At 47.2% G+C, this 15,152-nt stretch overlaps 1 protein-coding gene across 1 annotated transcript in view; it reads left to right on the plus strand.

The window, feature by feature from the left end:
- The first annotated feature begins 6,756 nt into the window (after positions 1–6,756).
- Positions 6,757–15,152, plus strand: part of LOC121919802 (otoferlin-like) — a 243,689-nt gene continuing 235,293 nt past the window's right edge. The window contains exon 1 of the mRNA XM_042446726.1: positions 6,757–7,237. Coding sequence (XP_042302660.1) covers positions 7,159–7,237 — 79 coding nt within the window. The 5' untranslated portion in view covers positions 6,757–7,158. The remainder of the gene's footprint in view (positions 7,238–15,152) is intronic.

The following is a 15,152-nucleotide window of genomic DNA, read 5'->3' on the forward strand; positions in this document are numbered from 1 at the left end:
TAATTTGCCCCCCAACAGTCTGGGTACTCATTTTAGCGACCTCGGAAGGATGCAAGCCTGAGTCGAGCTTGGGCCCCTTTGCTGGTCTTGAACTCGCAACCTTGTGGTTTCGAGTGAATGGCTGCAGTACAGGCATTTACCCACTGCGCCACCAGGGTCGGTTCAGTTTCTTTTGCGTGATACCAATAGCTATGTAACACATAAAGTGGTTCTTTTTGCCACTTAAATAAAATGGCCATAAATTGCCATGGAGACTCAAAGTATTAATCGGATTTTTATGGTGGCAGTGTATAAGTTTACCAATAACCTTCCCCCCCCTCTGATAGCACTGGCAAGCTGGCCAGAATTGTTTTTTAATGTGATTTTAATTGTAACTGTTTTTGATTATGTGTATGTGTTTTTATTGCTGTACACTGCCCTGATTGCAAGAAGGACGGTATAAAAATAAAACTTTTATTATTATTTAGTTATTAACCAGGAAAGGTTTTTTTATCTTGTATCGCTAATAATTTTAACAACATGTTAAATGACGGGATGTGTTTTGCACTTTTGCACTTTTGTGCCATTTGTTTTAAACGTCTTGTGTATTTTGAAAAGCTTTTTGCTGTAGCCTTTGGCACAATAAACGGTTTGATTGATTGATGGATTGACTGCATTCCCTTTTGGTTTATGCTATTCAAGTTGTATGCAGAACATATTGTAAGGAAAGCAGGATTGGATACAGAAGAAAGAGGAGTGAAAATAGGAGATAGGAATATCAACAATCTAATAAGGGCCCGAACAGACAGGCCAGAATAAAGCTGCTTTGGGTCACTTTGGAGGCATGCTGTTTAAATGACACACGCATCTGAAGAGGCCAGAAGATGTGCCAAAGCTGCACTCCAATCCTTAGGAATGGAGTGTGGCTTTAGTGCTGCTTCCATCCTCTTAGGACGCATGCAGCATTTAAACAGCATACATCCAAAGTGACTCGAAGCAGCTTTATTTTGGCCTGTCTGTTTGGGCCCTAAGATATGCAGATGACACCATAATAGAATCATAGAGTTGGAAGAGACCACAAGGGCCATCCAGTCCAACCCCATTCTGCCATGCTAGCAGAAAATATCACAGACCTGGAACAACTACTAAGGAAGGTCAAAGAAGAAAGTGCAAAGGCAGCCTTAATGTTGAACATAAAGAAAACAAAAACAATGACCACAGAGAATCCACACAAATTCAGCCTAGATAATGAAAACATAGAAGTAGTAAAAGAGTTCTCATACCTGGCATCAAATGTTGATAGGAATGGAAACTGCAGTCAGGAAACCAGAAGAAGATTAAGAATGGGAAGGACAGCTATGAAAGAATTTGAGAAGATCCTAAAATGCAAAGACATACAAGTGAGCACGAAAGTTAGAATCATACAAGCCATTGTATTACTATAGATGGAAGTGAGAGCTAGACAGTTAGGGAAGAAGACAGGAAGAAAATCAATGCATTTGAGATTATGTGGGGCTGAGGATCCCATGGACAGCCAAAAGGACAAACCAATGGGTCCTAGAGCAGATCAAGTCAGAAACCTCCCTGGAAGAGGCCAAGATGACCAAAGTGAGGCTGTTATACTTTGGATACTTCATGAGAAGGAACGACTCTTTGGAAAAGACCATAATGCTGGGAAAGGTGGAGGGAAGGAGGAAAAGAGGAAGGCCACAGGCCAGATAGATGAAGGAGGTCACTATGGGTTTTATGGGGTTGCAAGAATTAAGCAGAGCAGGGGAGCACAGAGGGGGTCTTGGAGGTGTCTTATCCATAGGGCCGCCTTGCCATGAGTTGAGATCAACTTGAAGGCAGTTAACAACAACCACAAATGGGGGCCCTAAGGAAGGCTTGCACACCCTTCCTGCAAAATGGCTAGCTCCAGAGGCTTGCAATTATCACAGGCAATGAGTGAGCGCTGCTCCATTCCAGAGGGCCCTTCTGGAAAGAGCTCCCAATCATTTTGCATCCAATGCGATGCTTGTCCTGGGCATTCGTGGCCGACTTGAGAGCAGACAGGGGAAGCGAGAAATTGGCTTGAGCAGCCAGAAAACTCTCTCCCTGCTGGGATATCAAGAGAAATGGAGAGGCAATGAGGTGAAGCAATTGCAGGATGTGGATTATAGGCTGATCAGCAGCCCAGAGATTTTGCCCTTATATTTCTGCCTCTAGATATATGACTGCACTACAGGATTATTTGCAGTTTGATCCCACTTTAACTGCTACTGGGGTTGCTAGGTTGGGAGCATCCCAGACTCAGAGATTCCAGGGCCATTGTTAAAGACTTGGGGCCCATTCACACGACACACTCATAGCACTACTTCTACTTTACCTGTTATGGTAATAACTCATCATGAGATTTGTAGGGGTTTTTTTTTGGGGGGGGGGGGAGGCACTAGAGCTCTCTGGATGAGAGCTCCAAATATCTTCCCTAAAGTGAACGTGCGCCAGCGTAATGTACTAGTTTATGCGCTGGACTATGATGCTGGAGACCAGTCTTCAAATCCTTGTTCGGCCATGGAAACCCACTGAGTGACCTTGGGCAAGTCACACTCTCTCAGCCTCAGAGGATGGCAAAAGCCAATTCCCTCTGGAAAAAAAAATATGTGGGAAAACTCCATGACAGAGTAACCTTAAGGGTGCCATTAGTCAGACATGACTTCAAGGCATACAGCTACAAACTGAAAATCTGACAATTGTCCACCATGAATCACCTTTTTTAAAGGGTGTAATAACAGATAGGGACAGCCACTTTGGGTACCAAGATGCAGGACCAGATGGAGAGGAGGGATACAACAGGGACTGTTTGAGACTGGCCCCAGTATTTACCTCCTTCCAAAGACATTCAAGGTTCTTTCTCAGTGGCTATAGTGACTCCAAGTTTCTCCAGAGAGGGAAAAGTGGGCTGCAGTTTGTGCTGAAACAAAATAACTTGTATTAAAGGTATTTCTTTGGGCTCTTCGTTTCTTGTTGCAGACTGACCTGTCCAAACTAGGTCAGTGTGTGGAAGAGTCTGGAAGGCAACTGAAGTGAGAAATCTCACAAGCATATATATTTGTCCCTTTTAGCTCTACAAAGAAATCCACCACAGTGGCTTTTTTTCCCAACAACCAAACACCAGGCTTGGACTTGAAATGTTAAGATACAGAATGGGGACACCTGGCTTGACAACAGTACATGTGACAGGGAGCTGAGAGTCTCAGTATACCCCAAGTTGAAAATGAGCCAACAGTGTGGCGCAGCAGCTAAAAAGTCCAATGCAATTCTAGGCATTGTGAGTTCCTGCATGGCAGAATAGAGTTGGACTGGCTGGCCTTTGGGCAGGAACGTAGCTAGGATTTTAGGAAGGGGGGTGGGTCCAGACTAAGTGCCACCATTATAATGGGGTTTGGGTGCGGCGGCGCAGCAGCATACACCATTCGTTTTTCTAATGGAAGGGGGGAGGGTCCGGACCCCCAAGAACCCCCCCCCCCCTTGGCTACGTCCCTGCTTTGGGGGTCTCTGCTAACGCTAGCATTCTGATTCTATGTATTCCTGCATGGCAGGATGGGGTACGACTGGATGGTCTTTAGGGATCTCTCTTAACTCTAGGATCCTGTGGTTCTATGACTTCTCCCAGGCCTTTATTCTGGCAGCAAAAGCAAGATGTGTCCAGCCCTGCCTGTCTCAAGGGTTGCATGGTTTACCACCAGGCGCTGCGTGTAAAACATTTTGCTGTAAATTGCTTTATATAAAAACAAAATTGTTGCAAATAGTTAGCAAACAGCAACAACATCAGCGATAACTCAGTTCTGTTTTATGCTGCACCTAGTAACAGCTTTCCATGCCCAACACCATCAACAAGGTGGCTTTAAAAGCCGAAAACAGATCCAGAGAAAAAGAGTCATCCATAAAAGCACAGACCAGTTATAAGTGAATTATTTATAGGATTAAAAGCAATTAAAACATACCTTTAAAATGCAAGAAGTAAAAATGAGCACACATTTTAAAAGTCCTTTCCCTGAAGGTGACAAAGACCTGTCAGAGTATAAATATTTTTGCCTGCCTCTGGAAGGATGCTATGGAAGGAGTCTGGGGGGGGCACCTGCACTGCAGAAATAATGCAGTTTGACAACACTTTAACTGTCATGGCTCCATCCTATGGAGACCTGGGATTTGTAGTTTGTTGTGGCACCAGCACTCTCTTGCAGAGAAGGCCAAAGGCTTTGTAAAACTACATAATCCCAGGATACCCTAGGAAGGAACTACACAGTTAAAAGTGGTGTCAAACTGCATTATTCCTCCATTGTGGTTGCATCCTTTAGGAAAGCCATCCTAACTTTGGGCTGCTTTGGAACGTGTGACCCAAAACTGCAGCTGAGTGAACATTCAGGGGGTCAGGATATATGCTCAGCATGTGTGAATGCAGCCAAAGGAGTGAGGTGTGTGTCGGAGGATGGCATGATGAAACCTTTCCACCTTTCCACTCCTGTGTTAAGGAGTCTGACCATGGCTTGATGGGTCAGACTCATAGGGGTCATTCCCACTACAATTTGCAGTGAATCGTGATTCGGGGTATATGACCCTTGTTCCCACTGGCAACTGATTCTGATCCTCATTGGATTGATTCCAGTTGGGATAAAGTGGGGCAAATGCAAAACAAACAAACAAACAAGCAAACAGGGAATCTGAGAGTTGGAAGAGACCCCAAAGGCCCTGATCCAGTCCAATCCTGCCATGCAGGAACTCACAACCAAAGCAGCCCTGACAGATGGCCATCCAGCCGCTGTTTAAAGACCTCCAAGGAAGGAGACTCCACCACAATATCTGAGGAAGGAGTTTGTTCCACTGTTGAACAGCCCTTACTATCAAAAAGTTCCTCCTAATGTTGAGCTGGAATCTCTTTCCCTGGAGTTTGCATCCATTGCTCTGGTCCTGTTCTCTGGAGCAGCAGAAAACTAGCTTACTCCCCCCTCAATATGGCAACCCTTCAAATATTTAAAAGGGGCTCAATGACTCTTGGCATTCCCTTTCCACTCTACTATGAGGACTATGAGGGAGTGGACCAGGCAGGCCCAGCTCCACCAGGGCTAGCCTGAAGAAGAAAAGCCCTCCCTCCGGTCCATCTGCCTTGGTCCAGGCCTCAGAGGGAGAGAGGAACCACTGGACCTGATCACCTTCCCCTCCACCATTCCCTTCTCCTTTTGTGTCGTGTCTTATTAGATTGTAAGCCTGAGGGCAGGGAACTGTCTATTCTCCCCTCTGTTGTAAGCCGCCCGGATTCCCTGTGATTGGGCAGCATATAAATCAATCCTATTATTATTATTATTATTACCATCCTGTCCTTCCACTCTTAGAGACACTGGAATTCTGCATCATCGGGGGTCAGATTAAATGATCCCAGGGAGTTTCCGTTCCACAATCCCATCTTTCTTCTGCTAGGGATGCACTGTCAGGGGTCAGGCTAGATGGACCTTGGAGTTCCCTCCGCATTCAACAGTCCCGTCCTTCTGCCCTGCTAGAGGTGCACTGTCAGACTAGAGAAGGGGTAGGCATCCTTTTTGAGCCGGGGGCCAGGTTGCTGTCCCTCAGACAACTGGGGGGGGGGCCGAAGCCCAAAAATAAATAATTAAATAATTTTTCAAAAATTTAAATAAATAAATAAACCGGGACAAATATAGGACAAAATTTTCAAATGGTGGACACTTTTTTTAAAAAAGTGGAGGACATGCGAAAAAATTTGCGGATTTAAAAAAAAAATGTTAACATAAATGCATGTTTCTGAGGCTTCTATAGACAATTGCCCCTGTGCGCGAGAGGCTAAAGGCCCCGGCGGCAGGACCAGGCTGGGTCCGGTCCCAAGGCCTCGCTGGGCCGCATCCGGCCCGCGGGCCACAGGTTGCCTACCCCTGGACTAGAGGATCCTACTCTACTATCCTTAGACTAACCTGGAGAAGAGAAGGTTAAGAGGTGATATGAGAGCCTTGTTTAAATATTTGAGGATACTGAGGAGGGAGCAAGCTTGTTTTCTGCTGCTCCAGAGAATAGGACCCAGAACAAGGGATGGATGCTCCAGCAAAAGAGATTCCAGCTCAGTATTTGGAAGAATATTCTAATGGTTAAGAGCTGTTTGACAGGGGAAGATGCTGTCTTTGAGTCTCCTTCCTTGGAGGCTTTAAGCAGAGGCTGGATGGCCACCGGTCAATGGGGCTGCTTTGATTGAGAGTTCCTGCATGGCAGAAGGGGCTTGGAACACTTCTTGGGGTCTTTTCCCATCCTTCTATTCTGCCTGGGGTCTGCCAGGGGTCAGGCTGGATGGCCCTTAGGGCTCCCCTTCCCACTCTCCATCCCTGTCCTTCTGCTCCGTTATAGGCCCTGTTGAATTCTGGGTTGCCAGGGGTCAGGATAGAGGGCCCCTGGGGCTCCCTTGCCCTCCTGCCATGCAGTCCTTGTTGGGCTAGAGATGCCCTGCTCTTGGAGCTCATTCTGCCACCCTGCCCTTGTAACGCTAGGCATACACTCCATGCCCCTGGAGGAGTCCCCTTCCCACTCTCCGTCCCTGTCCTTCTGCTCCGTTAGAGAGGCTTGATCAGAGGGCTCCCTTCCCATTCTGCAGCTGCTGGCCCTTGTTCTGCTGGAGAGGCCTCGTGTGTATGGAGGGGGTCAGTCTAGATGCCCCTTGGGGCGCCCTTCCCCTTCTGCCGGGGCGGGCTTCGGGGGCATGGCTGGGAGGCTCGGCCCTCCTCCTCCTCCTCCCTGGGCCTCCCTGCTGAGTCCGGACGGAGAGTGGTCCAGCTCCCTCCCGGCCCAGGAGGAGGATGCTGAGGATGCTGCGGAGGAGGCGGACTAAGGCTGGCTGCTGCTGCTGCAGCTGCTGCTGCTGAATAATTGAGCTGCGGGCGGCAAGGGACCGTTGGCAGCGGCAGCATCAGCATCAGCCGCCCTCTGCCTCCTCCCGGGCCCTCCCTGGCCTGCCTCCCATCCAGCCCTAGAGCGATGGCAGTGGGGTGCAATGGTTAGAGCCCGGCGCAGGCGCTGGCCAGGCGGGGGCTCGCTCTCCCTGCAGCCGGGGACCCTGGCAGCCAGCCCCTCGCCGCTGCAATAGCAGCCCCCCCCTTCCTTCGGATTCGAACCCAGGACCCGGCTGGCCCTTCCAGCAGCGCCATGGCCTTGGTCGTCCGGCTGAAGAGCGTCACCGACCTTCGGGGGAAAGCCGACCGCATCGCCAAGGTGGCTTTCAGAGGTACGGGGAAAGGGGAGGGCTCCGGACTGGCCCCGGGCAAGGCATGGCCAGCAGGGCACGCCAAGTGGGCCCTGGCAATGCCCTCCACCAAGAGCAGGAGGAAAGAGAAGCCCCAGGGCCAGCTGGTCTGGCCCCTGCCTCTCTGCCAAGAGTGGGAAGGGGCTCCAGGGCTCATCCAGTCTGGCCCCTGGCAAGGCAGAACCCCATCGCACCACTAACAGGAATCTGAGTGGGCAAAAGGATCTTGTGGCAACTTTGGGACTAAGAAGTTGTAGCAGAAGACGCACCCGAGGAAGGAGACCGAAGCTGATGGGAGCTCATGCTGCAACTTCTTCTGCCCAGAGGTTCCACAAGAGCCCTTGGCACACAGAACAGAGAAAGTGGCATTGTAGAATGGAAGGGGACCAGGAGGGGAAGGAGAGGCTCCCTTTTCACAGCCCACCTGCAGGAAAGGAGGAAACTCAGCTGAAGTTGGATAGCAATAGCCATGGAAGCTACATTTCTATACTGCTCTAAGCAGCTCTAAGCAGCTCACAAGGCATAAACCTACTGCCCTCAACAAACTGGGTCCTCGTTTTAGTGACTTCAGAAGGAGGCCAGGCTGAGTCCACCCTGGAGCCCCTGGCTGGAACCGAACTCACAACCTTGTGGCTGTGAGTGAATGGCGGCAGTTCTGACATTTAAGCGCTGCGCCACCAGACTCCCTTTGAGCTTTGCAGAGAGGTTTGTAGTATTACAGAGTCGGCAGGGTTGGCAGAGGTCATGTAGTCTGACCCTGGCCAATGTAGGAACCCATCTCGGTCATAACAGGGCCACAGGATTGTAGAGTTGCATGGGATCTCCAAGAGTCATCCTGATGCAGGAATCTGTTACTAAAACATGCCCAATGGATAGAAGCACAGAGCAGAGTTGCAAGGGATCCCAAAGGCCATCTAATCTCACCTCCTGATAATGCAAAAATCCACATCTAATACATGCATAATACACTGACAGCAGGACATGTGAAAGGGATCTAGGAGTCCTAGTAGACCACAAGTTGAACATCAGTCAACACTGTGATGCAGTACTTAAAGAAGCCAATGTGATTCTAGGTGGCATCAACAGGAGTGTAATGTCTAGATCAAGGGAAGTCATGGTGCCGCTCTATTCTACTTTGGTCCAGCCTCATCTGGAATATTGTGTCCAGTTCTGGGCACCACAATTTAAAAAGGATGTTGAGAAACTGGAGCATCTCCAGAGTGCTAAGCAGGGTCATCCCTGGTTGGTCCTTGGATGAGGGACCAGCAATGAATCCCAGGCGCTGGTGGCTCCGTTTCAGAGGAAGGAACTGGCAAAACCCACTCTGAGGATTCCTTGTCTAAGAGAACCCTACAAAATGCGTGGGGTTGCCTTCAGCCAACAGGCAACTTGAAGGCACAGACACGCATACATTGTGGGCCTAAATCCCCTAAAGGCACCAGATCCTGACTGAGCTTGGAAGCTAAGCTGGATCAGTCCTGGTTAGTCTTTAGAAGGGAGACCGTCAACAGATATCAGGTGCTGTTCAGACACTGTTTCAGAGGAAGGAACTGGCAAAACCACCTTCTCTGAGTGTACCTTGCCTAGGAAAACCCTGTGAAAAGCATGGGCTCGAAGGGTGACTCGAAGGCACATAATAACACTATATATATATATATATATATACTGCAGCACAGATTTCCTCAAAGGTATCACATCCTGCCTGATCTTGGAAGCTAAGCTGGGTCAGCCCTGGTTGGTCCTTGGAGGGGAGACCACCCAACAAATCCTGTACCAGGTTCTAGAGGCTCTATTTCAGACAGAAACTGGCAAAACAATCCCTGAAGATTCCTTGCCTAAGAAAACTCAGTGAAATTCATGGGGCTGCCATAAGTCCACAGGAGACTTGAAGGCACATACACAAGGCACCAGAGATTGTCTGAGCTTGGATGCTAAGCAGGGTCAGCCCTGGTTGGGCCATGAATGGGAGACCAAGAAAGTGACGAAGGCTGTATTTCAGAGGAAGGAACTAGCAAAACCACGTCTTAAGAAAACCGTACAAAATTCATGGGGCCACCATACTTTGACACACACACACACACACACACACACCAGCTTCTTAATGCAACTCTCAAACGGCTGCACCATGCAGGGTCTCTGATGGAGTTGATCCCCCTTTAAACTTTAGTCTCTTTCGGCAGGCTTCTCCAGGCAATTTTGAAGTTGTGAATTTTAGATGTGGGTTGCTTTAACCTGAGCACATCTCATTTGTCCTTTTAAACTGATGTGTCTTTTAACCAATGTGTTTTAACTGATTGTCAGGGATGCTTTGATTGTGATTTCCTGCATGGCAGAAAGGGGTTGGACTGGGTGGCCCTTCTTGGGGTCTCTGCCAACTCTAGGATTCTATGTTGTGTGTTCATTGTTGTTGTTCCTCGCCTCGATCCGTGGGGAGAGGTGGGTAAGAAATAAATACACTACATTATTATTAAATATAAGGACATTGGGGAGAGGTAATGGGCAACCCCTTTGCAAAGGCCAGCATGGTGGCAAAATGAACAACAACCTGCCTGCCAATGTTGTGTCTCTGCAACCTTAAAAGCAGTTCTGGAGTCCCTTTGTGTTGTGTGTTTCTCTGTGTGTGTCTCCATTGAGCTGCAACTCTGCAGCAGCCGCCAGACTTCTACAATCCCGCAAAACAGCAAACTGCAGCTTTTTCTCCAGCTGCTTCCAAAGTTGCCTTGAGCTGATATTAAAGATGTGAATAATAGAAAAACCCCCCCCCCCCCCATTTGTTTCCTTCTGCACTTTTCTCCCGAAAAATAGATTAAGGAATAATAATAATAATAATAATAATAGTTTTATTTATATCCTGCCTCTCCAAAAGGATTGAGGCAGGAATAAAATACATAAAGGCATACATAAATAAAATTGCATCATCCCCTTATCCCCTTTTGTTTTCTTTTGGGATGCTGGGTGAAATGTTTAAGACTCAGCGTTTGCATATTTTGTTCTCGTATGCTTTCAAGTAGTTTCAGACATTATGGCAATCCTACAATGAGGTTTTCTGAGGCTGAGAGTATGTGACTTGCCCAAGGGCACCCAGTGGGTTTTCATGGCCAAGTGGAGATTCAAATTCTGGTATCCCAGAGCCTTAGTCTCACACTAGAACTGCACACCATGTTGTTGTTGTTGTTGTGTGCCCTCAAGCCATTTTTGACTTGTGGTGACCCTAAGGCAACCCTATCACAGGGTTTTCTGGGGTTGAGAGAGTGTGACTTGCTCAACAGCACTCAAAGGGTTTCAGAGAGGAGGAGGAGAGAAGAGATCTACAGCGGAGGCAGAGTTGATTGAGCTCACTGCCACAAATTGTTGAAACATCAGGAGCTTTAACGTTGGTGTTTTCTGGAGGATTCTTTTTCTAGGAGGAAGCCCACAGTCCTGTTCCAGTAATTTCCTAAGACCTTTCAGTATGGAGACTGATGGAACCACGGCAGTCACCTGCAACACTTGTGGGATGTTTGTCTTCTTGCCTACAGAAGTGGAGAACTTCACATGCCCCAAGTGCAAGTTGGTAGCCCTCTTGGAGGAGAAAGTGCAGCAGTTGGAGTCCAGAGTAGCTACACTTCAGCATATTAGGAAGCAGGAGGATTTCCTGGACACAACAGAACTAACAATCCTGGACAAATACCATGCAGAGGAAGATGCTGGAGCCGAGGAGGTCACTTCACATACACAGGAGGAAGATAGCTGGAGGAATGTCACACAGAGAAGTAGGCCAAGAAGGGATTGTTCTGGGAGCTTGCAGCTAGAGAATCAATTCGAAGCTCTTTCCCTTATCAAGGAGGATGAAGAAGAGCAGCATGGACAGACTTCAGGGACAGAGTGTTACCCATGCTGGTTTCATATAAATTTTGGAATCCATGATAACCCTTGGATGACCCCTGGCCAGACTCCAAGCCTGTCCTCCATCATGGGCAAGGCGATAAGTCATGTACACCTCTCCTAAGGGAGTTCTCACATTAACATCTCAGAAGGTCTGGGAAGTCGCATGAAGGGATTATCTTCAGCCAGAAAGAGCAAATGTTTGCCTTTCCTGGAGCAATCACCCCCCTCCTCAAATCTGTTGTCCAAACAACTTAAGTCATAGATATTATCAGACCCAGACATCCAGGTGAAAGAAAGCAATTAAACACCTTTGTTCCAATCACCAAAACTCTCTGCCCTCAGGCCAGATTTGGCCCATAAAAGGTCCCCACTTTTGCTGCTCAGCGCGCCATTTGCAAGGTCTACTTACTCCACGTCAGTCAGACCTCTGTTCTGGTAGCCGGCATCTCTGCTCAAACCCAGGTTGCGGAGCAGGCTGTCTCACTGTCCACCACTCCATTCGCTCCCCGGAGGGAATCTACATTCTGGTAAGCATCACCCTTAGTAACGCCTGAATCTATTCCTATTTTCCAACCCTAATTTTCCTGAGTCCTGAGTGTTTGTGTGAATGTATGCGCAACGCATGTGTTTTTCCCCTATTTCAATAAATTAGACATCTAGTTATTAATATCCGTCTCAGCTCTATTTATTGGGATCCCCTGGTCTGCTCCGTATACACATAGGGAGACGGTCTCGGAGGGCTCTTGTAGCCAGCCCCCTCTTGCAATATTCTGACTAATAACATCATAAAATTCCCCTAACGGACCCTTGGCTACAAGAGCAGGGGAGCCTGAGAGTCCCACCCAAGGGAACAGCCGCTGCTAAGCCTCGGAGGAGGCGTGTGGTCGTAGTGGGGGACTCCTTGCTGAGGGGTACAGAAGCAGTGATTTGTAGGCCTGACAAGAGTCTCAAGAGGTGTGTTGTCTCCCAGGGGCAAAGATCCGTGATGTGACAGAGAGGCTGACAAGACTGGTCAAGCCTTCTGACCAATACCCCTTCCTTTTGGTCCACATGGGAACCAATGATACTGCAAGACACAGCCTGCAGAACAGAACAGAAAGGGATTACGAGGCGCTTGGTAGGAAGCTGAAAGGAATGGATGCACAGGTTGTCATTTCGTCTCTTCTGCCAGTCGAAGGGCATGGTCCAGGAAGGGAGAGGAAAATAGCAGATGTGAACAACTGGCTTCGCAGATGGTGCCGCCGAGAAGGATTTGGATTCTTCGATCATGGGCTGCGGTTCCATGAGGAGGGACTTCTTGCAACAGACGGGTTGCATCTCACACCATTTGGAAGAAATGTTTTTGCCAACAGTCTCAAGAACTTGATCAGGAGGGCTTTAAACTGAGTTCCAAGGGGAAGGGAGACAATATTAAGGAAGGCGAAAGGGATGGCGAAAATAGTCAAACAGACATAGAGGAAACAAGAAAAAAAGTGCAAGGACCCAACAGTGGGAGGCAAAAAAACTTGCACAAGCAACAAGTAAATGGGACCCGTGGTCTGCGATGCCTCTACACTAATGCACAGAGCATGGGAAATAAGCAAGATGAACTCGAACTCCTAGTACAACAAAGCAAATATATATATATGATATAATATATATATGATATAATAGGCATCACTGAAACCTGGTGGGATGAGTCTCATGATTGGAATGTGGAAATAGAGGGGTATAACCTTTTAAAGAGAAATAGGCCAAACAAGAAAGGAGGAGGAATAGCACTATATGTCAGAGATATTTACACCAGTGAAGAGATCCAGGACATCAATCATGGAAGCCAGGTGGAGAGCATCTGGATAAAAATTAAAGGGGAGGGAAACCACAAAAATGTTATGGTCGGAGTCTACTACGGACCTCCAAGTCAGACTGAGGAACTGGATGATGCCTTTCTAGAACAGATGACCACACAGTCAGAAAAGAGAGATGTAGTAGTGATGGGCGACTTCAACTATCCTGATATTTGCTGGAAGTCAAACTCAGCCAAATCCTCAAGGCCTAGCAAATTCCTCACTTGCCTGGAAGACAATTTCATGGTCCAAAAGGTGGAAGAGGCAACAAGGGGGTCAGCTATTTTAGATCTGATGCTAACCAACAAGGATGACTTGGTTAATGGGGTACAAGTGGTGGGATCATTAGGTGGAAGTGACTATGTTCTCCTGGAGTTTGTAATACAGTGGAAAGGAGAAGCCAGGCAGAGTCAGACACGCATCCTAGACTTTAGGAGAGCGGATTTCAGTAAACTTAGAGAAGTATTGAGGGCGATTCCATGGTCAGAAATACTAAAAGATAAAGGAGTTCAGGACGGATGGGACTTTCTCAAAAGGGAGATACTGAAGGCACAATTTCAAACAGTTCCAGTGAGAAAGAAAAATGGGAAGTGTCTCAAGAAACCAGGATGGATGACTAAGGACCTTTCAACGGAGATGAGTTTGAAACGGAAGATGTATAAGAAATGGAAAAAGGGGGAAATCACAAGAAAGGAATTCAAAGAAATAGCAGGCATTTGTAGGGTAAAGTCAGAAAAGCTCAAGCGCAGAATGAACTCAGTCTTTCCAGAGAGGTTAAGAAGAACAAAAAGGGCTTTTTTGGATATGTCCGCAGCAAAAGGAAGAAGAAGGAAACGGTAGGGCCACTGCGTGGAGAAGATGGCAAAATGCTAACAGGAGACAGAGAAAAGGCAGAGTTACTCAACACCTTCTTTGCCTCAGTCTTCTCAGAAAAGGCAAAGGGTGCTCAACCTGAAGATAATGGAACAGAGGACAGAATAGGGGAATTTCAGCACAGAATAAGTAAAGAGATAGTAGAGGAACACCTTATTAATCTAAATGAATTTAAGTCTCCGGGACCAGATGAACTCCATCCAAGGATATTAAAAGAACTGGCAAATGTAATATCGGAGCCATTGGCAATAATAGTCTTTGAGAACTCCTGGAGAACAGGAGAGATCCCAGCAGAATGGAGGAGGGCAAATGTTGTCCCCATCTTCAAAAAGGGGAAAAAAGAGGATCCCAACAATTATCGTCCAGTTAGTCTGAGATCAGTACTAGGAAAGATTCTGGATCAGATCATTAAACAGAGAGTCTGTGAACATCTAGAAGGCAATGCCATCATCACAAAAAGTCAACATGGGTTTCAGAGAAACAAGTCATGCCAGACAAACCTAATCTCTTTCTTTGATAAAATTACCAGCTTGGTAGATGAAGGGAATGCTGTGGATGTAGTATATCTTGATTTCAGTAAAGCCTTTGACAAAGTTCCCCATGACATTCTTGCAAACAAGCTTGTAAAATGTGGACTAGACAAAGGAACTGTTAAATTGATCTGTAATTGGTTGACCGGCCAAAGCCAAAGGGTGCTCAGCCATGGCTCCTTTTCATCCTGGAGAGAAGTGACCAGTGGGGTGTCCAGTGGGGCTCTATCCTGGGCCCAGTGCTATTCAACATCTTTATCAATGACCTGGATGACAGAATTGGGAGCATACTTATCAAATTTGCAGATGACACCAAATTAGGGGGAATAGCTAATACCCCAGAGGACAGGATCAAGATTCAAAATGACCTGAATAGACTAGAAAGCTGGGCCAAAGCTAACAAAATGAAATTCAACACAGAGAAATGTAAGGTATTGCACTTAGGGCGGAAAAATGAAATGTACAGATATAGGATGGGAGACACATTGCTGAATGAAACTACATGTGAAAGGGATCTAGGAGTCCAAGTAGACCACAAGTTGAACATGAGTCAAAAGTGTGATGCAGCAGCTAACAAGGCCAATGCAATTTTAGGCTGCATCAATAGAAGTATAGTGTCTAGATCAAGAGAAGTAATAGTGCCACTGTATTCTGCTTTGGTCAGGCCCCACCTGGAATATTGTGTCCAGTTCTGGGCACCACAATTCAAAAAGGACATTGAGAAACTGGAGCCATGTGTCCAAAGGAGGGTGACTAAAATGGTGAAGGGTCTGGAAACCATATCCTATGAGAAACGACTCA

Source organism: Sceloporus undulatus, chromosome 1 (assembly GCF_019175285.1).
Source record: "Sceloporus undulatus isolate JIND9_A2432 ecotype Alabama chromosome 1, SceUnd_v1.1, whole genome shotgun sequence".
NCBI lineage: Eukaryota > Metazoa > Chordata > Lepidosauria > Squamata > Phrynosomatidae > Sceloporus > Sceloporus undulatus.